The sequence below is a fragment of the Taurulus bubalis genome, assembly GCF_910589615.1.
Source record: "Taurulus bubalis genome assembly, chromosome: 14".
In the NCBI taxonomy this organism is placed as follows: domain Eukaryota; kingdom Metazoa; phylum Chordata; class Actinopteri; order Perciformes; family Cottidae; genus Taurulus; species Taurulus bubalis.
Genome location: NC_136602.1, coordinates 11,198,705 through 11,224,271, shown reverse-complemented (window position 1 = coordinate 11,224,271; position 25,567 = coordinate 11,198,705). Strand labels below are relative to the sequence as shown.

Genomic DNA, 25,567 nt, shown 5'->3' with positions numbered 1-25,567 from the left:
AAAAAGGTCACCATGAGCTGTATGGCACACTAGTCCCTGTTGGGATATAATGTGAACACGTATCCATTTTAATGATGCCAGCATCAGATACTAATCAATAAAATCCCTATCAAATGTGAGGTTGATGGGAGGAATTCTTCAAGGTGCTGAAAAGCTCATCCGGGGGGAGGAAACAACGGGGCACACCCGCCGGAGCCCATTGGTACGACGTCACGAGCAGAAACTACCCGAGCGAGTAAGGTCAATGAATTACCGATGAGAAAGAGGAGGAGGAAGAGAAGAGGAGAGATACAAAGCTGAGGATGCAGGTTTGGTCCAAAACACACAACCTCCCCACTCTCAGCAGCACGCAGCAGGAGCGGCTCCACCTCGGCGAAAGACAACTTCCAGTGGTCTCATCAGCTGACGACGTGTGAGATGCGTCCGCAAAAGCTTTGATTCGACCCTCTTCACGTCCTCCTCCTCCTCCTCCTCCTCCTCCTCCTCCTCCTCCTCCTCCTCCTCCCATCTTAAGCGAGGAGCAGTCCAGCACACTGATTCCACCTCGACGGCCAGGCAGGCGGATTGACACAAGCCAGACACGATGCGTGGATCTCCCCGCCATGGGACAGCCGTGGGATGTATAGTGCTGCTGAACGCGCTGCTACTTGCGACACAGGCTGCAGAAGGTGCATTCACGGACCATCTACTGGTTCAGTTGCACGAGGACGCACAGGATGAGGCGCACCAACTTGCAACACAACATGGGTTCCAGAGTGCCCGAAAGGTATGGGGTGCGCGGGGGAAATTGTCACGTATTGCTTGCACTATCGGCTTCTTTTTATTTTTCTCCCGAGGGAAAACTTAAAAAAAAATTGTGATTTATTATTCTAAATCAAAATGATGCATTAAATGCTAAAATATAAATATATATGGCAACGTTTCTATCCATAAAATAGATATGGATGTTTGAAATGGTCAAACTAGCGTATACCGTATTTAGCAACACTAGCAGTCCAGCAGCTTATAACAATACTAAGGCTTCTCATGATTTTATTTTTGTTTGACTTCTTTACACTTTTGTCTAATTTGATGACGTCATTCACACAAGCCCTGGTTAGGTTGCCCATCGGCCTATGGCCCTGGGGACTCAAAGTTGCCAAACATCCAACGTCAGTGTCCATAAAGAAAATAAAGAAAACAAAGCGTGTTTTTTTTTGTGTGAAATATAATATTTGTGTGAATATTTTGTGTAAAATATGCTTCTTCTTTTTTTACATTACATCTCTCACAACATGAAGTTGAGAATTTTATGAATTCCAATCTTTGAATGTTAAGTTAAGTCATTAAATACCATTAACTTAATGGATGAGGATGTTTTTTTTACATTTATTTACGTTGAATAGCTCTTCGTGCCTGGTTTGTTAAAGGGATCCATTTTAACATGACATTATGACATTTCTAAAAAGACATAATTGTCTATCACTCACACACAGAGTAGGCTACATAGTGTATTCCGATTGCATAACGTGATATACATGGCCTTCCCTGCAGACACCTGAAACAATATGTCTTTTTTAAGTATAGCTTGTCAAATGCAGCACGCATCACGCAAAACGTCAAAAGATGCATAACAACCCATTTATGACAGACCAATAGAAATAATACCTTGACAGTGTGTGTGTCTTGTCACATGTCAAAATAAATGTGTGGGTGAAATTGGCCGGAGCCATAGCCAGTGAGGCGTAGCAGTGAACAGAGGGCTGTCTGCGCTGCTCTGAATGGGAATTTTTCTTTTTTTCTTTTTCACCTCCACAATAACAAAAACGTTTTTTCAATCTTAAAATAATCTCTGTGTGGTGGTTGCGTAGCATCACCAGTATCATTCCTTGTTGCTCTAGACCACCCCCACCCCATCCACTGCCTCCCTGCCTCCCAGGTTATGTAATCTGCAGCTATATTTGTCTTAATGGGATATGCATCATTAAACAATGTCTGTGTCGTTTGAATTATCTTTTATTGTTGCTTAATTAACTAGACCAGGACCCAGAACTGAGACGCACACATGTGAGCACAAAGAGAGATAAAAGAGAGAGGACGAGATCTTACATCAGCATACATGTTTGGGGCAACAGCGATATAATTCAAGAGCAGTGGAAGAAAGATAATCCTCATTCTTCCATGATCATTTCTTTTTCACATTAGATCTGACAGGCGCATCTGAAAGCGTTTATTCTGAGGATTGACCCTGGCTGTTAGGAGCATAAGGGAGTCTTTAATCTGTGCACAGTGCTGGAGGGAAAGCTCTGGATGATGCATCTCATTTCCCTGCCCTTGTGATTTATTATGGTGGATTCAAGCACTGTTCCTCAGTGCCTTAATATAGATCATTGTTAAAAAGACAGGGAATCAGTGGAAGAGGATCTGCTCTCCTTCTCCTCCATTTATGGAGAATATTTTGTAGAATATTTGTGTAGCTTGCTGCCTATGTTCTCATCTCTGCTTCTTCTCCTGATCATTCTTCCATCTCTTGTTTTATTTAATTTTTTTATCCAGCTTTCCTTTGGAGAGGGGCTCTTTCACTTCTATCCTCAGGACACTTCAAAGAGGCGGAGCAAACGCAGTGCCCACAGCAGACAGCGGCTCCAAAAAGACCGCAGGGTAAGCACACACACACACACACACACACACACACACACACACACACACACACACACACACACACACACACACACACACACACACACACACACACACAGATGCACAGTGAGAAAAGCACGCTTCGTGTCTACTGTTTGCATCTGCCTAGGAGAGCGTGGCTCCCCATTTACTGTGCATGACAATGTCCATCTAGAATGCAGCGCAACACTAAACGTACTCAGAGCAAACAGAGCTCACCGGGGACAGACCATGTCATCAAAAGCTATAGATAAATTAATAAATACAGAACTTATTGTAAAGAGAAGCCAACATCATGAGGATGGACATATTATTCAATAAGAGATGGAGAAAGAAACATAGCATGAGGGTGGTGTAAATCAAATTCAAAAGCAGGGAATATCTGTAATGAAGGGAGTATTGCTTTATAATGCTGATGTTGATGCGCACCAATAATCATTTTGTATGGAGTGTGAACTGTGTGAGTATTATCTGTTTTTTTGAAAATGTTGTGGTGTACAGATGACGACGGTGATGACGATGATGATGATGATGATGTCAGAAGCCTTGGTCCCAATGATAGTGTTTGTTATATAAACTGTCAAGTCGAACCCTGTGGAATGCCACTTATTCAATACCCAACTCTAACTCACTAATTTAAATTACCTTTCATAGAGGTGCCTTTTGGTGATAGTTTTAGATTTAGAAAATAAATGCTTTGAATTTGTTTCCTTATAATGTCACATTTATGTCTTATAAGATTTCCCTTCCTATGAAAGGTTTGATAGGGCACAAATAAAATAGGCCTAGTTTAGAGTCTCAAGGATAGATTTAGAGCACACTGGAGAGATTGTATATCTCGTCTGGCCTGGGAATGCCTCTGGGTCCTTAAGGATGAGCTGGAAAATGTTTCTGGGGAGAGTGATGTCTGGAAGCCCCGGTTTAGCCCCTGCGACCTGACCCCGGATGCGTGGTAGAGGATGGATGGTTGTCGGTGTAGCAGTGGTACTGTATTTGCATTGGAAATGATACATATCATATATAATATGAAAAGACAAAGATCTGCCGTGTCTCCAAGCCTTTAATAAAAACAAAAAACAGCTGAGCTCTGCGTGTTTAGCTCTGTCCACCGTTGGAGTCGGTGACAATGGAGTTCTTGCTGCAGACAATTAGCTAACCTCTCTAATTGCAGTTGTGAGAGGTGCTAATGAAAATAAATGCGAGCCACTCCACCGAGCTAATACATTTAATGAAAGTGAGACAGCACGGACATGGGCAGGTCTAAGTTCCAGATGCTGGGTTTTAATCAGATGCTTGACATGCTCATATGCGACACTGCAGTTATTGATTTCTGTGCATCTCTAGAAAGGATCAGGTCAGCTTGTCTGATTTAATGTTGCCTGTTTATCATTTTGAAGTGTCTTCCTCCCATGTTTCAAGGCGGTACGGCGGACATATCTCAGTATTACACATGCAGTTATGTCAAAAAGAAGGGAAATATTCTGTTGCATACTGACATTTAGACATCGAAACAGTATTTTAAAGGTTGGAAAAATGATTTGACATTTGTAGTGATCTGTTAATGGTTTCTTTATTTAAAGGAGTCCATACACACTGATATACAATGAGTAAACTCTAATTGAGCAGCAGCCCTGAATGCAGTGTTGAGTGTAAGGGATGGATTTCTTAGGGTCGCAGAAGCCCTGGTATTTGTTGGACTCCATTAGTGGAACATGTTGACCCACTTCTAACTCACCCACTAGCTTTTCCTTGTATTCCTCTGCATCTTTCTCTATGTTTCCTTGTCCTTTTACATCTCATGTCCCACATTGATTCAAAAGAGACGTCTATTCATCCACACATCCGTGCCTTCACCCAAACCATCCATCCATCCCTGGTTCCTCCCTCCCATGTTTTTTTTCTACTTCACAAATACATTCAAATCTATTTAAGGCCTACGAGGAAGTAAGTGAGAAATAAATAAAGGTGGTAAATAGAATGCATCTTTGTGAATGAGCAGCATCCCCTGACCCTGAGAGACACATGCTTAGGAAAGCCTGGAGGAAAATGAGGACAAGGAGATAGCCAGCACAGCTCTTTTATTTGAAGTGAACTGGAGCATTGTGAGTTGTGAGCCGGCAGCGGGCAAAGGCGAAGAGTGATGGTGGTGCATGGGCACTGTTTGATGTTGTGAGTGGGCAGTATGACATGCTGTCTCAAGGGAAATACCAGCTTTCCTGCCAAGTGATGGAATAAATTGATGATGGATGGAGAGCAGGGTGGGGGATAATGTAGAAAGTGCTGGTAGTTTCCCTAGTAGTTTGAGGACAAATGTAACATGAGGCCAATTAAAAAAGGACAGAAGATGTCTATATATGCAAATATAGTGATTGTATTCTCCTCAGAAGTGACGTGTCATTTAAATGACTCGTGTTGATTTACAGTGTGTGTGCCTCCTGATTGCGTAAAGTATGCCATAAAAGAAAGATCTGGATGAATAGGCTTTGGCCATTTTAAAAGGCCATCTTAAGTACTGTGCTCTCTTATCTGTGGTGGTAAACACTGCGGACAATGCCTGTTTCTCTCACGTCACACTCGAGTGAAGGTAAGCACAAAAGGAAAATGTAGCCTCAGTGACTTGTTTTGAAAATCTAGCTTTGACACTGTGGAAATATATATATGTTTAGCATTAGCATAACTATTTCATGACATAATTTTTTTTATTTTCTGCAACGCTTATGTTATATGTATTTATTTTATTTGAAGTAAATAAAGTCAAGCAGTCTCTTCAGGTCACCTACACACATAAAGAGTCAAAAAAGGACCTACACCTTCAAACGCAATCATTGCCCTTGAAACCTTTTTGATAGTTGGCAATACATTTCCAACAGAGAACTTCACTTCAGGCTTGGTTTAGGTATTACCTGACTGAAATAGATCAACTGACTAATGCTTCCTTTACCGCTCCTCAACCTCTTCAGTTTTACTAAATGTTTGAAGGTGCCTATTTGATGAAACCTCACAGGAAACCGGATGTGATTTCAAATTAGTACGGTTGAATCGATTGGTTACCGTTGATTGCTGTCGTTGTCCTAACTGCAGATAGAGATGAACACAGTGAAATATTGGTGTTCTTGTTGGCTTAATTTCTAAATGTATCAGAAACGGAAATACACCATTGTCAGAGACACACAATCATTTTGATGACAGCAGCCAAGCAATCGAGAACCTACATTTCCTGACATTTATCCCCATCATTTATGTCCTATGTTATCATCTACTGCTTGGTAAATGGTGCTTTGGCAGCTTTCAGTGAGCATTTGTAATCTAAAACACAGCTGTTCAACTGCCTGTAAGTCTCTTTGGTGATTCAAAGTAACACAACTGTATTTGTGAGTGTCATTGCTGTCGCTTTTTGTTGAAAACTTACTAATAGGAGGAGAAAAAAACTACATTGCTTGTGTGACAGGTGAGTTTGGAAGCCTTGGCTCCAGCTGCAGCGTCCCTGATTAGGAGGAAAAGAATAGTCCTTTTGATTCACATGATGTTCTACCTTCATTGTACAGTAGAGCACAGCTGGGTCTGCTGATTTCCAGCGCACACGCCTACATCTCACCCATCATATTAAATCCCATTTCTAATTTCACTGGTGTGCACTTTCATTTTGCTCTTTGGATTCTTTGAGAAGAGGATTTGTGAGTTAACGTGTCGCCTTTAAATAGATCCTGACCTGGTACTTCTTTTGCTTTTGTCCCCAGGTGAAGAATGTCTTTGAGCAAGAGGGTTTTAGTCGTCAAAAGCGAGGCTACAGAGATATCAATGATATTGAAGTCAACATGAGTGACCCTCTATTCTCGAAACAGTGGTATCTGGTGAGTAATAAGGCAAGCGGCCGCCTGTACGCCGCCTGACCTTCAGCCCCAACCCACCTTAATTACTCAGGCCAGGCATATTCCCCACTACTTTCCGAATCAACGTTGTTATTCATTCTTTAATTAGCCTTGCCAATACTATCCGAGCCATCTCATCGCTGCATTCATGCCGCTTAGTTTCCTCCCCTCTTGTTTACCCTAACTGGCAAGCGTGACTTTTATGCCGCGGCAAGCCTGCTGTCAGTCATCTGGCGTGTCGTATCGCTGACATTTACTTTCCCTTCTTCTCACCTTCACTCTTCCTTACACACACACACACACACACACACACACACACACACACACACACACACACACACACACACACACACACACACACACACACACACACACACACACACACACACACACACACACACACACACACATATCCTACATGTTGACTAATTTTCTAATGCCAACTCACCAGGGTGCTGTGAGTCATGGATGTTCTCCATATTGTCTGAGTGATTAGGTAAACACAGGCCAAGCAGACGGGACCCCTGGGCTGGATCTTAATGTGGCTGAAGCTTGGCACCTGGGCTACACGGGCAAAGGAGTTACCATCGCAATTATGGACGACGGTGAGTGTGATGGAAACACACAGCTATACATGCATATATTTGTCGTGCTGATTTGATTCATTTCTTTGTTCACATCTGTTTAATATACAGTAATATAGTCAGAAAAGTTTGCTTTTCAGATTATGAACGGTGACCACTGATACTTTTCTTTTGAAAAATATGTAACTGTTCAGATTGACTTGTCATTCTCTGTTGGAGTCACAACTTGTGATGTAAGACATAAGACCAACAACAAAGCTGTTACTGTGCAATGAAAAGCATTTTCATTTTCAAAGCATTTTCATTTCCGCGTTTAATCATTTCTGTCATCTGTAAATGAAAATCACCAAATATGCAGTTCATAAGTAAAAGCAAATCTGTATGCATTTTTGTCAGCTTTTACTCTGAAGAATTTGTGTTACTGTACGGCTGGTAAAATGTCTCAGACTTTCAACCAGGTGTGATACACTTGTGAATGCAAGGCCTGCACCTACTTCCTATCTTGAATTATATCTTTTAAAATGGTACATATATATATATATATATATATATATATATATATATATATATATATATATATATATATATATATATATATGACCTTATACTGCCTATATAAAGCTATTGTCAGTATAAGTACAATAGGATATTTAGGAATAAGGTGTTTAAGTAGGTAGTACATAACAATGCATTAATACAATATCACAATGTAGAACTAAGCATAATAAAGTAAAAATAATCCTTGAAAATAAACAGAAACAAAACAGTAAGCTTGACTTCAATTTTTGTATTTTCTATATGTTGAAAGCACAGAGATATAAATTGCATGATATCACATTATACCATTCTTGTCGTCGTCAAATGAGCAGGGCGCTCCAGGCGCCAGCAACACAGAGGAAGGCCAAACATCATTATTTTGCCCCTACCACCCACATTGCATGATACAAAACCAGCTTTACTCAACTAATTGTTTCCGTTATGTTGTATTTCTTTGTTGTGTTATTAAGAACCAAACCGAATAAATATGAAGCGGTGGTGAAACAGCAACGAGACATTGGAGGTCACACTATCCTCTGTAAAGCACACCCTCTGATAACTGTCAACATCACATTTCAGGCATCGACTATCTACATCCAGACCTGGCATCAAATTATGTGAGTACTCCAGTGTTATTGAACTTCATACTTTCCTTCGTTTCCATGAAGTGCTAGTAATGAGTAAAGCAGGGGTTCAGGTGCTGGCTTTCATGGGCTTTCATGTGTGGTGTGCCATCGGCGGTGACAGGTGCTTTCCCCGTTGCCTTCATGGCTGCCGAGTCTCCTTGTATTCCCGGAGGACTCAGAGACAGGCAGACGGCCAGCCAAGCTGTTTAATGTTAATGCACACTGCACTGTGGCAGGCACAATGGCGGGCCGATCTGTCACAAGCAAAGATAATGCCAGGGTAGTTGGCGCTGCATAATGTGACGCTCTATCTCCAGAATACTGATAAAACACCTTAAAGGACAAGAGGGATTGCTAAATGGAACATGGAAATGCAGAAGGCTTAGTTTGATTTGACTACATAATTTGCAGTTCTGTCAGTGGAGCTGCATTGTGCCGTCGTCTTCAATCCAGGACGTTCAAATAAACCTTCCAGACAAACGGAGGCGCTATGAAAAGAGTGGTCCTTTTCGTTTTTTAGAAAATACCCCCTTTTGACAATTATATCCATGCTTTTTAATGATAATTTTATTTAGCAATGCCGGCAGTTTGTGTACCTTTCTCACTGATTTGCAGAAGTAATAAAGATTACATCGGCGCAGTGGGATCTCTGTTTTGTTTTTCCGCCTCAGCTCTTGTGCACACTATGTGATCCTTTTAAAAGTGGCTTGCATAAGTGTTGTTTTTTTCTCTGGCAACTTACCACTATGTTTGCCTGTTTCTTGTCTATGAACAGAGATGAGCCTTGGCCCAAAAATAACACTCAGTCTCAACTGGTGATAACGGAGCATGCTCTATCATGCTGTGCATTCATCTCACTACTGCATTTTATTTCTTAAACTGCACTGCAACTTTTATTCAACTTTTATTTTTTATGTTGCTTTTTCTACTTTTATTTTGCTTTTTGACTGTTTTAATGTTTTCTTAACTGTTTTTAAATCTGCATTATGTTTTGATGCTTTTAATGGTTTTATGTGAAGCACTTTGAATCGCCTTGTTGTTGAAATGTGCTATACAAATAAACTTGCCTTGCCTTGCCTTGCCATAGATCCATAGGCCGTGTTTGTATGCGCATGTGCAAGAGAGAGAGAGAGCGAGAGAGAGCGAGAGAGAGAGAGAGACGCTGTGTATGTAATCCTGTTTTTGTTTCCGTTATCTTGGTGTTTCATCCCGTTTTTCCGTTAGATTTAAATCGATTGTGTGGTTGTGGATCTTTTTGTGTGTGTGTATATGTGTATCAGCCTTGGACAAAAACATGTTAGTTTATGGAAGGGCATTCGTGTTTTTTAAGATCACCTATTTGGTGTGATGATCATACTGCAATAACGTAAAAAATATGTTGATATGGTGAGTTAAGTGTAAGATTGTGTGACCTGAGATAAGACATTGTTTAACTTGGTAGAACAATTCCATGGCTTATTAACCTGAAAATGCCACAAGTTATACTACTTTAACACTTTTTAATGTAATCCAATCCAATAAATATATCCCTACAGATAATTGTATTATGCGGTGGAGCGATATAATAGCAGATATACTATATTGTGTATTTCTTACGTTGCACAGTATTTAATATCAGAAGCATCTCTGTTGTGAATACAAATGAGGAAATCTGGTTGGATTGCATTATAATAGAATTATGATCCTGAGTTTGACCCAATTCCTGCAACGGCTCTATGAGTGTGCAGTTACTCATTTTTTCATCTCCATACTTGCCAGCACCTGATAAATACTTTTAGGCTATTAAAATATTTGGAGTGAAGGCAGCATTAATCAGAAGATTACTTTTTATTCTGTCTCAAAGAGGATTTGTGCAAGTACACCCAACAACATGTTATTATCTCACATTACCATGAAGTTGATCTCATATGTTGCTTTTGTAGGAGAGGCGGAGCGAGAGAGCAAAATAGTGTGAGTGTTGATAACATTATGTTGAGAGATTTACAGAGCTGGGCACTCTTCAAACTTTGGAAACGGCTTCAATTGATGTTCGCAACTTTTATTCTTAGTAGATAGAAGGACACCTTTGTCTTATATACTTGGACCTTATGAAAAACTTTCTTGCATGGGACTAACGTATCTTGCAAAGGAATTCCAAGTAAGGACACAGTATACAGCAATCCTGCATCCGCTCTCCCAGATTGTCGACCGAATTATCAGTAGCAAATGGAGAAATGAAGTCAGCCATGATAACATGGTGAATGGCCCTAAAAGAAAAACATGAGGATGTTTTGTCTGCACTTAGTCAACTGTGTTATCAACATATATAATAAGTCAGGAATAAAAAATAAAAAATCCACTAAAACAGGCTTCAAATTATTTTGGAAGAAGTACTCAGATCCTTTACCTCAAGTAAACATCAGTACAACAAACATACTCAAATTCACGTAAAAGTGCTAAATTCAAAATCCTACTTCTGTTAAAGTACAGAAGTACAGCAAAATGTACTCATTCTGCATAAAAGTGTTTCCTATTAATGATGTATTATTATATATGTCATGCTCAGTTAAAGGGTCACAAGCTCAACCTGGGTGTTGTGAGATGATACAAACAAAGTAATTTGTATTACTTCTCTTTCATCTTTGCATTTTTTTTATATTGGATATTTTTTGGTAGACCATGACCGTGTCATTTAAATGAAACCGTCTGAGAAGTTTAAAGTGAAAATTGGTATTTGGTGGAACTGCTAGCAACTCACACTGTTGTTATGTAAGTGTCACAAACCAAAAGGTTTTATAGAAGGAATATATTATGAACATCATATTTTTTTTCATGTAAAACCAAAATAAGGAAATGAACCAGTAGTTGCAGCTCTCAGATGAATGTAGTGGAGTAAAAGGCACAATACCCTGAAAGGTAGTGGACTAGAAGTTAAAAACGTCAGAAACATACATGGAAATATTAAAGTAAAGTACAATATTTCAGAAGTTACACTTAAGTACAGTACATAATTAATTCCATTCCAAAAACTTTTTATTTTACTTTATCTCGAGAAAAAACAGAGCATACGGCCTCTGCTAGAGCAGCTTTGAGTCATTGCTCTCTCAAGTGTCATTTGCTTCGAGGACGGTGAACAGACAAGGGTTGCTGGGGAAAAGGTGAGGTGGCGGGGACTCTGCACGATCCATTACTCTGACCACGGTCACTCACAGGACACCAGAGGAAGAACAGAGTCTGATTGATAGCAGGAGATATGAGCTTGAGAAGCGCAGCAAGTGATTCATGGACAGGCCCCCGGGTCATGTATTACTAGGACTCAGCACTTTTCACTCAATTTAATGAACAAAAAACACACACACACTCCTGCTCGTGACGTGAGCACACAGCCTGTTTGGGAGCAGCATGTTCTCTCTTGAAAAATATTTACCAGTGAATAATGATAACAATTACAAGCCAATTTGTATATTATATATATTTTTTAGTTTTTTATTGTTTCTTTGACATGCGTGTAAAAAAAGAGAGAAGTATAATTTATCACAAATGAGAGAAACGGTTAAGATGACACTTACCCTTGTATTATCAACACAACTCCTTATACAACCACATCTCTATCGCCACTTCCTTGTGCACCCCAGTCGCCGTACGTGTCGCTACTTTCCTCGAGTCACCTGCTTCACATCGTGATAATTGCAATGTTTCTCCATTGGATCAGGAAGCTTTTGCCGCTTAGCTTTCTCTTTGTCGCTGACTGAGTCATCTCTTCTAAATGTCAGCCAGCAGAGCTGTCGGTCCTGTGCGTGGAAACAGCCCCCAGATGGTTCTGATGTGTGTTCAGTTCTATGAGCACGGCTGTGGCCTCTCCGTGCTCATGACCACATGAAGCACCTGTTACTTTGTTACGGAGAAAAATAGACACCACAACAAGGGGCATGAGTGGCGGGTAAAGGAGAGATCATTGCAGTCGCCTGAATGAGCTTTGGAAGAGTGTTACAGAAAGAGCAACACGTGTTAGACTGTCTGTAGACTAGTCTGTTGAATCTTGAATCCAATTGTGTGTGTGTGTGTGTGTGCGTGTGTGTGTGTGTGTGTGTGTGTGTGTGTGTGTGTGTGTGTGTTTTTGATCCTGCAGACATGGCTATTCTGGTAATTAGATGGACGGCATTAATGTCTCTCTGGCAGATGTGTGTCTCTTGCGTCTTGTTTCTCCTGCTTTTCCGTTGCCGTTCATTCTGATCCTATTACTTTTGGCCATGTGGAATTAAATGCTGGCAGTGATTGGGCCATTATTTTCTCAGCTCAAAATCCCCGCTGTGACCACACATTATTCTAGTATCGCCGCAGAGGAAAGGATTTGTAGTTTGTTTCAATCAACCTTATTTAAGAAAACATCTAAAATTGAATAAAAAAAGACATTTTGCAAAATACACCTATTCCCTGGTAATAAGAGATCGATAACATTCTCATGTCGAAGTTAATATGAAGCTACCGCTGGCAGCTGGTTAACTTAGCATAGCATAATTAGAATCAGAAAGGATTCAGTATGTTTGCAGATACAAGGAATTGGTGAATGATGCATGGCAATAAACAGTGCAATAGTATAAGACCAATTTAAAATACATTTGCAATATAATATGATAAACAAACAATATACCAGTGTGTTTTTACTTGGGGTCATATGCCGGATCATGAGGGTCATGAGCGAGTGTATTATAAGTTGGATATTTTAAAAAATGACTCACTAGCGCTCCTTTTTACGGTCTTTGTCTCAAACACAGCACAACACAGAAACGGTTGCGATTGTCCAAAGTGGAGGAGAACCAGACGCATCCGCCTGAGCAAATAAACCATGAGCTCACAGACGTGTGTAGTTCCCAGGCAGGTTAGTTATAGTTAGCCCAGGTATACCTAATCAAAAGAACATCTAGATGACAGAGCAGGCGGTGATAAGGTCAGCACATCACCAGGGAAATGTTCCTCTCGGCTTTCTCTCCTTTTGTTTCTCTATCTTGATGCTGTTGTTGTTTTTGTAAATGCATCCAATTGGTCCTTTCAGAATGCCGATGCCAGCTATGACTTCAGCAGCAACGACCCGTACCCATTTCCACGCTACACAGACGACTGGTTCAACAGGTAAAGCTGACCCCACATGCATACTCTGTGTGTGCTCTCCCTGGAGTCTGGCAGCTCGCCTTTATTGATTTTCTCTTCACATAGTTCCATTAGGACATAATGGTGCAGTATAAACAGAGCTGGTGTCCAACACAACACAATAGAACACATAATACCTATTTTTACATGCTCACTTGGAGGAGATAAGCTAGACAAAAGGAGGACTTGCACAAGTCTGGTCTCCTTTCAGAGTGGCAGTGTTCACAGTGGCGACCTCCTGTCTGATAAAGCCTTATCTGCCTGGAGTCTCCCAATCACACCGGGTGATCCACTGCAACACAGAACAAAGAGGAATATATATTCGTTCTCCTCCTCCACCGTGCCTCCATCTGCTCAGATGTACCAGTGTGTCTGTGTGTGGGAGTAAGAGGGGAGTGTTTGGGTTCACCAGTGTAGCAGTTGCTGACTGTCGGGTGCAACTCCCTGGCTAATCAGCTGGTTGTTATAAATAGCTGCCCGTCTGTAGCAAAGCATGCTGGGAGAGAGAGGTTGACTCTCTGCAGTGTCCCTGTGGGAAGCGGAGGGATGGAGAGATAGACACATTACATGGTGCACACAATACACTGATATGTGAAAACATATTCAGTGGTGCTCAAATGGATGATGGATAAATGGATGGGTTCATATTGTTGTCTCTCCATGAGCTAATGTTCTACATGTCACAGAGTGTGTGTTTATTTTAATTGATGTATGGCATGAATACTGAACCTCTTATATTAAAAATTGCCTTATTCTAGTCTGGCACTAAATCAACTAAATCATGAGTTGCACCTAATCTGGGAAATCTTATCTCACACTTTCAACCGCGAGATATCCTTTGTAAATTCATGCAAATCCTCTGAGGTGCATTCTTTGCTTTATGCTGTCACCAGTCATGGCACCCGATGTGCTGGAGAGGTGTCTGCAGCAGCCAACAACGACATCTGCGGTGTGGGAGTCGCCTACAACTCCAAAGTAGCAGGTTTGTGTCATATTTGAGTGGAGACAGTGGACAGATGAATGACAATAAACAGTCAGCAATGTCAGCAAATAATATTTCTGACAATGGTAGGATTTAAGGAGGAAATATAGATGAATGTGGAGGAACAATTTTGCATTGGTTGGTATTGAAGCGTGTCTAAACTGTGTCTCAAATGATAGAATACACAAATGACTGCAGAGGTCAGTTAGAGTCCACATAGCGACATGACAACACCGTTAATCCAGACAGCTCCATGTTTCCTTTTCATAGAGACTTTTCATGACATTTGCTCTGGGAGTAACACAGTAGTAAAGGTGCACTCAGTAGTTCATGAATACAACCCACAATTGGCTAACTCCCGGTCTAGACACCAATACATCATGAAACACATTGCATTCAAACTCAAACACAAGCTCGGCTCAGACACTCTTGAAATAAACTCACCAAGATGTCTGGTTGCATAGCAGAGCTTTAGCAGTGTGTGTACTGGTAGATACTTTCACTTTTAGAGGTTGTCCAAACACACATACAAGACAATACACAACTACATTTGACAGTCTCTAGATATTGCAAACCTGACCATTTGAAATGTTTTTTATAAATCAACCATGTATATATCCCTGAACTCTACTGTGTTCCTGTAACAGTAGCAATACAGTGAACCAATAAACATAATCTGTATGTCAGATTCTTATGGAGATGTTGCTCTTTCAGGTATCAGGATGTTGGACCAGCCCTTCATGACGGACATTATCGAGGCATCATCCATCAGCCACATGCCCCAGGTTATTGACATCTACAGCGCCAGCTGGGGACCAACCGATGACGGAAAGACGGTGGATGGACCGCGAGAGCTCACGCTGCAGGCTATGGCGGATGGCGTCAACAAGGTAAAGCAAAGTCATGCGTTCTGTGCAGAGGGTTTCAGAAATAAAAAGCAAGGGGTTGAAATTATAATGATCTTTTCCACTTGTTTCAAGTCCCCCTTTACTAAATCAAAGGTGCTTCCCTTTATTCTTTTCGTTTGACTGATTGCTGTAAACCAGATGTTCTTTTTTATTAATTAACTATTGCCCCCCAAAAAAGAGTGGAGATTCAGGGCTTCTGGAGCTGATAAGGCATTCTGGTCTTGCTCAAGGACACTTCAGCAAGGGGAAATCTCTCCCAAGGCCGGCCAACAAGGGCTTGAATCTTAAATTTAGATTTACGTCTGTCTGGTTGAAGGGCAGTCTTTGACACACACACACACACACACACACACACACACACACACACACACACACACACACACACACACACACTCATACAGAGGGGCCATGCCAACAATGCCACTGCCAATTTATTGCTTGATTAATCATCATGCACTTTGTGCATGGCATATGTGGGTTGCTTTGAAATGACCCCGTCTCAGGCAGGGTAGCTGTGTAGGAGCAACGCTAACTGTAATCTCTGATCATGTAAACACAACTAATCAAGCAGCCACTCAAACGTAGTGCCTCTTAGATTCTAATGATCACTTATATAAGCTTCTGTGTGGGCTGAACATTATGTTCACTGTGCAAAAAAAGGGAAACGTTGAAAATTGAATTATTATGTTGTATTAACAACCGCGTCAGACAGAGTGGCTTTAAGTCTGCATCTTAAACATAATCGTGTGGTTTTTCAAATTGATACCGATAATGGAAATTAATAACACTGCGCACACAATTAAAGCACTATGTTTGGATTGTGCAGGAGACAGAAGGCAGATGGCGAGAAGCTCGACAATGCTCAAACCTGTCTTTGCAAATCAAACAGAGCGCAACATGAATAAGCATTGGGGAGGGAAGGACATGCCACTCTTACTCCACTTGATCTTTTGTTCTGGGGAAGCCGTCGGGCTTTTGTAGGAACAGGTGCAGCGTTTGGTGAAGAGGATGCTCTCTGCATGGAGCCACAGGCAGTTGTTTCATGTTTCAAGGCCCTCTATCGGTAACAAAGATGCCATTTTACTGTGTGTTTAACTGCACACAAGGTGTTTTGCTCCATCGCAAAGATGCTGCACAAAATGGATCTAAATACTTTCATTTTATCATTCCTTGGCTATAAGACATAGTATAACTCCGATAAGCTCAGAAGGCTGCAGCCAGCAGCTACAAGATGGAGGACCGCATGTGTCTATTTGTTGTGTCATAACCATAGGTTATTCTTATCTGTATCTTGGTTACATATGAAAGATGGTCAGGTTGTTGCTATAAGCTACAGAATTATCTGAGAAACTAATTCAATCAGTATCATCATTTCTCCTTTAAATGTGCTTTGACACAGGTTTATAATGATCCTCAGCTTGTTTTGTTTGTTGTTATGCCAATATCATTATTCCATATGTTTATCAACAAACACGAATCCCGCCAACAGACACACATAAACACAGTAGCTTCACTTCACCATGTTGATTTGATTATATATACAACAAACAGCTGATGACTTGAGAGGTCAGTGAGCCCAATTATTAAACACTTTATAGACAACAAGAAAATTGTGTATATACAATTTTTGTATTTTCTTTACACAGAAAATGATATATTTGAGCCCTTTATCTATTTGCTACAAATTTGCTGTGTAATATTTTAACATATTTTCAGTTCAATCAATCTTTCGCACAAATCAAATGCAATTCAAAGTGCTTGCACGTGATTGACCAAACTTATGTTGAAAGTAAAAGTAAGTATGAAAGTAAAATGTTAATACAGTAAAATAGAATAAAATAATTCATAATGCTAATAATAAAATGTTATTCTTCTTCTTAGTAAACTGGGGCACACTGATAGATACTGTATACTTACAGTCAGGTTCCTAACATTCCCAACATTCAACAGAACTGTGATGACGATGTTGTTTTAGGGGCGCGGAGGAAAAGGCAGCATCTATGTGTGGGCATCAGGAGATGGCGGTAGCTATGACGACTGCAACTGCGACGGTTATGCCTCGAGCATGTGGACGATCTCCATCAACTCAGCCATCAATGACGGACGCACCGCCCTGTACGACGAGAGCTGCTCCTCCACCCTGGCATCCACGTTCAGCAACGGCCGCAAGAGGAACCCAGAGGCTGGCGTTGTGAGTGTGTTTGTGTACACATGTGTTTTCGTGCGACTGAAGTTAAATCCTTTTGACATTTCATGGTCCCTAAAATTGCCTTTTTCCAATAGGTACGAGCACTTTTAGCATTCAAAGGCGACTCAATACTGTTTGGTAATGTTTAATGTCTTTCAAAGATGTGTCCTCATTCATGGACTAAACTGTTAGTTGGTCCAGCAGGCACTGTTTCCTTGGCCTTTCAGAAGATTGGATGAAACCAGGGACAAAGCCCAAAAAGCTGTTATGTTGTAATTGGTAAAAGGTTCAGGTGGAGGAATAGCTCTTCTGTGATTACCTTCCTGGACATCCAGATGCATAATCATGCTGTGCTCAGATGCTCAGAGCAGACGCCATAACCGACTGTGTGGATCATGGCGTTTAAAGCGTAGTGTTATTAAGAGAAATAGGAAAATGTTTTTATGGACATCTCTTTTATTAGTTCTCATTGTGAGAAAATATGTTTTATCCTGACAAAATATGTCTGTCGCCTTTGTTCGGTTCCAACGTCCGGCGTCTCTCGTCCTGCTCTCTGAGCCTCCTAAAAGAAAAGAAAGAAAGAGGAAGAAGTTGGATCACGACCATTAGAGCACGATTCCGCTTCCCCAACGACGCGGCGTCTGTCGCCGTCGTTTGGTCCCTATGTCGGGCTTCTCTCGTCCTCCTCTGTCTTCTCTCTGAACCTCCTGAAAGAATAGAAAGAAAGAGAAAGAAGTTGGGTCGCTATCATTTGACCACGTTCATTGACCCAACGGCGTGGCGTCTGTCGCCGTGGTATCAAAGGCTTTGATACCACTTCTTCTTCTTCTTTGAGGTTTATTGGCAGTTGGCAAACAACTGTTTGGTGCGTTACCGCCACCAATTGGTAGTGTGGATCAGGATGTCTAGTACTTGCATTATAAAAACAAAATAAAAGTAAATACTTGCATCTCCGTGCGTGTGTGTGTGTGTGTGTGTGTGTGTGTGTGTGTGCGTCAAATTAGCTTTACTGTGTTTTTCTGTAGAAGTGGAAAGAAAAGTAACCAAGCGAACAAGTGAGACACCAAAGTTAATCTAGTGACTGACCCTTACATACACATATGGGCTATAACTGAAACATGGACCTGGAATTTTATGTCACCAGTGTGCGGTCATTAAACAGAAGGAATGGATGAGTCTCCAGAATCAGAAAAACAGAGCATACCGTCTTTGAAAAGAGAGACAGCTGAAGCGTGACTGGTGATGCTTATACTTCCCTGACCTTGATGGTTATTTTTAAGAAGAAAAACGCTTTTGTATCTTAGCTTGCACAGCAGACATCTGAGGGTACAGGCTGGCCCTCTATACCATGTGTGTACAATAGTTTCCCAGTGTACGAAGGCAGCAGTGTTTGTGTTTGTGATTATGCAAATCACCTTTGGCTGTTTACAGAGCCATGGATCTTCCCTAGGGTTTCCCCTCTAATTTCAGTCAATCTGTTATCACTTCTAATTAAGCCCTAAATTAAATAATGAAATGCTCATTCAGTAAATAGAAACTTGTCTGCTGATGTGTGTATCTAACAGTACAGCCACTATACACTCGACCCTCCTTTGTTTCCTTTTCTATCTTTTCTCTAAAACTTGTAAAGCAAAAGGAGTACTGTGATTATGCACACGTCCTTTAATTGAAAACGCTTTCCCAGATAATTATATATTGAATGTCTGAGTTAGTAGCTTAGGGACTGTACAAAATGTATTATTTCAAGACTGAACGATTCTGTGATTTACTTATTTCAGGCCACCACAGACTTGTATGGGAACTGCACGCTGCGTCACTCTGGAACATCAGCAGCAGCTCCAGAGGCCGCTGGTGTCTTTGCTCTGGCAATCGAGGCTAAGTATGCACTCTACTGCCCCATCCGCACGCCTGACGTATTTGTGATTATTGCTTTAGATGGACTGCTTGTACAAAACATTAATACATAACTCATTAATTTCCTCTCTGCTGAAGAAAATACTAGTCAGAAGGCATAATTACACAATAACATGCTTTCAACCACTAAATCTGGATAATATTTAATTTGAAAGAACTGTTATTCTATTTATTCATTTTTCTAAGTACAACCTTGAGCTTTTATATTTCAATCATATATCAATCTTCATCAGACCTCAGATCCTTTATTATGATTTTTGTCACACTCCTTAAAAGCACAAATAATTTCTCCACTTTTCACAGAGTTGCTTGTTTATCACAACTGTAAGCTAAATGGAAAGCAAAACAGCATGTATTCTGTCGCCCACAAAGTACAGACTATGTGCTTGTGTCAAGGACACAAATCATATCATTTGGATCAGTGCTCTCTATATCTCAGTACAAGGCTAGACAAATATAGTTCATAAGCTGATAAGATGGGCCCAGCTCTTATGTTTTATGTATTACTTAATATATGCATGCAGTAGATAGACAGTAGATAGGGATGATTAAACACAGTGTAGTAAACTGTATGTAGGCTAAAGGTGAGAGCTTATATTTTAAATATGTACAAGCAAGTGTTATTTGTGTCATATAACACTGTGGTACAAGTTGGAGGTTGTTGTTTTTTTTATCCTTGTGAATTCAGAGCAGATTGTCCCTTCTGGATCAGAAAATAATTGAAAACATAATATGCGACTTAAGTAAACCCGCCCACACATAATTAAATGGATTTGACAAATATAAAACCTGGAGATTTGCTGCTTCTCATATCCCAGAGCCCTTGCTTTCTCTCAAGACGCTTCGTTTCTCACATTAAAGGCTAACACCATTCTGCTGCCATTAACTGACACCAGTTAGCGGAGTTGAGTAAAGAAACGATGTTTGCTCAGCACACACAGTAATGATGTTGCTGTTGGGAGGAGCGGATGCTCACCCTGTCCGGCGGCAAATAACCCACAACGCTGTTTCGCCTTTTCACTGCCCAAACACACTTGAACCAACGGCAGGAGTCAGTGAGTCAGCCAGAACAAAGCTGTCACTACACACAGCAGAGATAATGGAGGGAGACACAGACAAAGGCAACCATCTGCCTCATAGTACAGACACTATGATATTAAACAATTGAAAGCATGTCATTAATGCAAATCTATGAATCAGATGTTTTTTATATTTATCATTAAATGTTTTTTGTTTTTTTTCTGTTAGCTTGCCTGCTGGTTCTAAATTACAATATCGTCTCCCCTCCATCACTCTATCCTGTCTTTATCATCCTGCCTCTGTTTGTCCGCCCCAGCCCTAACCTGACATGGAGAGACATGCAGCACCTGTCAGTCCTGACCTCCAAGAGGAACCAGCTCCATGACGAGGTTCACCAGTGGAGGAGGAATGGAGTGGGCCTCGAGTTCAACCACCTGTTTGGCTACGGCGTGCTGGACGCTGGGGGCATGGTGAAAATGTCCAAGGACTGGAAAACTGTGCCTGAGCGTTTCCACTGCGTCGCCGGATCCATTCAGGATGCCCAGTGAGTCATATTTCTACATGTTTATTGGTACACTGCTTATTACATAGGCACATATTAGCAACTGTCCCCATCAAGATGTTGAAAGAAAAATACTGCTGAGCACAAGAGACACACTCATCTAATAACTGAGTAATTCAATAACATATCTGTGATGGGAGAGTCTACTTAATAACCCTATAATATTTAGATTAGCTGCTCAGACTGTCCGATGGTCCTTATAGGCAGATTTGTTAGAGCAGAGACTGATGTCCTGACATGCGTTTCTCTTTGACATCTGAATTGAATATCTGTCTGACAGATTATTGTAAACATCCACAACAGAACTGTATACAAATACATCTAGTGCCATCTTGTTTTGATTTAAAATCTTTCAGTTTGTTAAACAAAATAGAATGGAATTTAAAGTCCAGAATTGCTTATTGTTACTTCACTTGGATGTTTGGCCTTCAATGCAGAATGATGTGCAGAGTTTGTCTGCTCACCTGAAAGCAAAACAAACTCTTCCCATTCCATGTGAGATTTGGTCTAAAGGATAATGAGGCACTGCGCCGATTTAGAGGACTCAAGTTGTCCTCGTTCTGTATTAGATGTAGATTCTATTCAAATTCCTTTGAGATTTTAAACACAAGATATTTTTCTCACATGCTGTAAGGTTAACTCCTGCTGTCAGGCCTCTAGGTAGAGTGGTCAGGCTCTGCCCCCATCTTTCTTTCTTTCACTCACATTACATGTTATCTCCCCTTGCATCACCAGATCCTCTTTCCTGCATCTCCTCCATCTACAGCCTTGCTTTCACTTCCTTCTCTGTGCTCCCTGTCATCCTTTCTACCCTCACCTCTTCTTCCTCACATCCTGAGGCTTTGAGATCCCCAGGTGTGATGCCTGGTTTCCTGTGGCTAGCCCTCTTATTCACTCTAATTAGAGCACCCCAAACGCCCCAGCATGGCGTGCCTTGGAAACAATGTCAATCAGATTGACTGACAGCTAGGAAGGGATTCCAGTTGGAGGCTATCATATGTGTACTGTAGATGTGTGAGACCGAACACAAAGCTTTCATATACATTGCGAAAGTGTCAATGTGTGGGTGAAGATTTAAAAAAAAAAGCAGACTGAATGCGGCGCATCTGTGTTTTTTTGCAATCATCAACACTTGTTATGCCTTATTTTAGTTTCTAATCAGTGCTCCACAGACTACGCAGTCACGGCAACATGGTGTGAAAGTGTGTGTGTGTGTGTGTGTGTGTGTGTGTGCGTGTGTGTGTGTGTGTGTGTGTGTGCGCCTCCTTTGAGAACAATGACAGATAAAAAAGAGCATCCCCTAGGAGTCTTACAGCTTTTACTGCATCTCTGACGACCTAACCAGCTATCATTATTGCAGAGTGGTTGTGTCTTCTTTTTTTCCTGTGACGTTCCATTGCAGAAAGTGGCATTAGACGAACCATAAATATGTGAAAGGATAACCGATTGTAAAGGTAGTATTTATGAGAGTGAAATACTCGTTTTTTGTCTTTTTATCAGTTCACTGTCTCCGCAGCAGCACCACGAAGCTTCCACTGCCTGTATTGTGGCAGAGATATATTTACAACAAGCCCACCTCTGTGATAGTGCATCACCAGAGAAAAGCAATAAACACCAACATATTCATGCTCGCAAACACGCTGCTCAGCATTGATCCGATAGCTGCTCTCGCTGGCTGTGGCTTACCTAGCTGGAGGAGAACGTCTCATCATCAGTGGGGTTATTTTTAATCTACGCTGCCCTTCAGAGGCATCCCTCCCTCTCCCTGCTCTATGACCGACTGCTGTAATCACTCTCGCGCATTATCTGATGGGAACCGTGTGTCTGCTGCGCATACAATTGTTTTGGGGGTCAAAAGTGAGATATTCATCCCCAGACTTAGTAATAGGCACAATCATACATGGTAATAAACTAATAATGGTAATTAAACAAGAACAGTAATGGCCCCTTTAATGATAATGAAGATGGAGAAAAATTACTAAAGTTTTCTTGAAAGTCACTGGGGCGACTCGTAGTGTGGTTGTATAGAAGTCTATGGTAAATTACCCTACTTTTCACTTAATTACCTCAGTAAACATTGTAAACTTGAGTTTGTGGTCTCAATCCTTGCAAGTCTTCTTCAATACAGCATGATGTTCATTTTGTAAATTATGGTCCCATTTAGAGTAAAATAGACGATAATGCAGGGTATGCTTTAGGCCGTGGCTATCTTGTGATTGACAGCCTTGTATGAAAAAAGTATGGAAACTTGAACCCTTTCACTGTGTGTTTTCAGTTCACAAGAGTAAAGCATAACCTCTTTGGTCCCCTAAAAATGTCTTATTCAGTGTTCGGTTGTACTTAGCTCCACCCTCTTGTGTCACTTCTTGACAAAAAACAAGATGGTTATGGCCAAAACGCCAAATATGCTTCAAAACGTCTGTCCACAAACCAATGTGTGACGTCGCAGTAACTATGTCCACCTTCTTACATCTATGTAGTGTTTTTAGTGGAATAACGGCTCAATTTCTGGTTTCTTCCAATTACTCAACATGCATTGTATGGTGTAACTTCCTGTGAAACACCCCACTGTGAATCGTTCCATTTTTCTTGGAATAGTAATTCGCTTCATCAGCCCTTGCAGATCACCGCTGCACTCACCTCTCTGTGCTCAGCATAGTGCTCTATTAATCATTTTTCAAACTGCTGTTCCCCACGTCTCAGTTTCTGTGTGTTGTCGCTGTTGCCTTTTCTCCTTCCAGCCGCCCCCATTTCCCACCGCCTGCAGCGCAGCCCCGGCCTCTAATAATGTTATTAAGCCTCCTCATAGCCTTTGGTCCCCACCCTGGCCCTGCTGTGTTCTCACTCTCTCTTTCCATCACCCAATGAGATGGGAACAGCAGTATGTCTCCTCTAGCACAAAGCAACAACAATACCTAGACCAGCCTGCTTTTACACTCAGAAAACAATGCAACGTGACAAAAAGAGACCGGATCTTCTCATGCACCTCATACGAAGTGGTCCAGTGCACACGACATGCAATACATGTATTTTATTAACAAATGGCCTTCGGTGGATTTTTATGATGTGCACAAAACTGAAGTGAGACCTTGTTATATTCTTTAGATTGTTGTCACTTATATTGAAGTAAATTAAAAAAAATATTAATTTTTGAATGAAACCTTAAGACATTTGACAACAAGCATTTTGTTTTTAAAGCGCTTCAAACTGGCGGAAGCTAGAACATTATGTGACAAACATGTGGCACTAAATATAAAAGGTGGCCATGTATTGTAGACCAAATAGTAATGTATTCCTCCCACTAGAGATGAATTACACAACAAAGAAAGCAGACAAGACAGTCATCGTTGCTGTTGTGCAATAAGGGAGCAGGTTAAAAAAAGAGGCTTGATTCTCCATCAGAGTGGGATGATGCGATAGGAAAACCAGGTCAAGTTCTTTCTTTCAAGAGACATTCAAAGGAGAGCTGGGCAGGATGTAGACTGAAGGACAATAATATGTTTTTCACCTGCTCTCACAGTCTAAGCTACAGGGATGCCCAACTATTCTCTCTGTGATCTGTCCATTTCATTTGAGTCTTTTTATTTGACTTCTGCTCATTTTTAACCGATACTTAACTTTTTTTTCTCTCTTTTACTTCCTCTACCTATTTCTCCTCCAGTAAAATCCAGTCTGGCAACAAACTGGTGCTGACCATCACCACTGATGCCTGTCAGGGGAAGGACAACTTTGTCCGCTACCTGGAGCACGTGCAGGCGGTGGTCACTGTCAACTCCACCCGCCGCGGCGACCTCAACATCAACATGACCTCGCCCATGGGCACAAAGTCCATCCTGCTGAGCAGAAGGCCCCGTGACGACGACTCCAAGGTGGGCTTCGACAAGTGGCCCTTCATGACCACACACACCTGGGGAGAGGACCCCCGCGGGACCTGGGTCATGGAGGTGGGCTTTCAGGGCGAGGAGCCACAGCGCGGAGCCCTGAAGGAGTGGACTCTCATGCTGCACGGAACACAAAGTGCCCCTTATATAGACCAGATAGTACGTGATTATCAGTCCAAACTCGCCATGTCCAAAAAAGAGGAGCTGGAGGAGGAGCTGGATGAGGCTGTAGAGAGAAGCCTAAAGAGCTTGTTGAGGAAAAACAACTAAAGTTACATTTGCATGTTGCCAACCCTTTCACTTTCTCTTCTCTTCCTCCCTCTATCCTGCTCCATCCTTCACTAAATTTCCTCAGTTCTTCCCACTCTCTCGTCATCCTCCCTTTTGTCTACCTCTCTTCACTCTGCTTTTTGTTATCAAGTGTTTCAATTAGGCCCCCAACCTTCAATGAATGTTTCTTGTAATCAATCATGATAAAAGTGTAACCTTTATGAACATGTTCTACATAGAGAAAGCAAACTATATCACCAGGATTTTTACACTTTACAGAATTGTACATTGAACCACATATAATCCACTATCCATTGCTCTTGCTTTAACTGCCCAGCACCTCTCTTCTGCCAACTGTTGTACAGTTTGTGACTGTAAATGATTTTCTGCATCATTCTACTTAAAGTTTAATATCTTGCAAACAGAGCAGTGATACTTCTT

At 41.2% G+C, this 25,567-nt stretch overlaps 1 protein-coding gene across 1 annotated transcript; it reads left to right on the top strand.

The window, feature by feature from the left end:
- Positions 1-580: 580 nt before the first annotated feature.
- pcsk2 (proprotein convertase subtilisin/kexin type 2) lies at positions 581-25,126 on the top strand (the record flags this gene model as incomplete). The annotated part of the gene is made up of 12 exons (XM_079229358.1): positions 581-766; positions 2,536-2,640; positions 6,396-6,509; positions 7,024-7,132; positions 8,228-8,265; positions 13,307-13,383; positions 14,295-14,383; positions 15,098-15,273; positions 17,267-17,482; positions 19,258-19,358; positions 20,730-20,957; positions 24,637-25,126. The coding sequence occupies exons 1-12, from the start codon at positions 584-586 to the stop codon at positions 25,124-25,126; spliced, it is 1,926 nt and encodes a 641-aa protein (XP_079085484.1). The 5' UTR covers positions 581-583.
- Between the last annotated feature and the right edge of the window lie 441 nt (positions 25,127-25,567).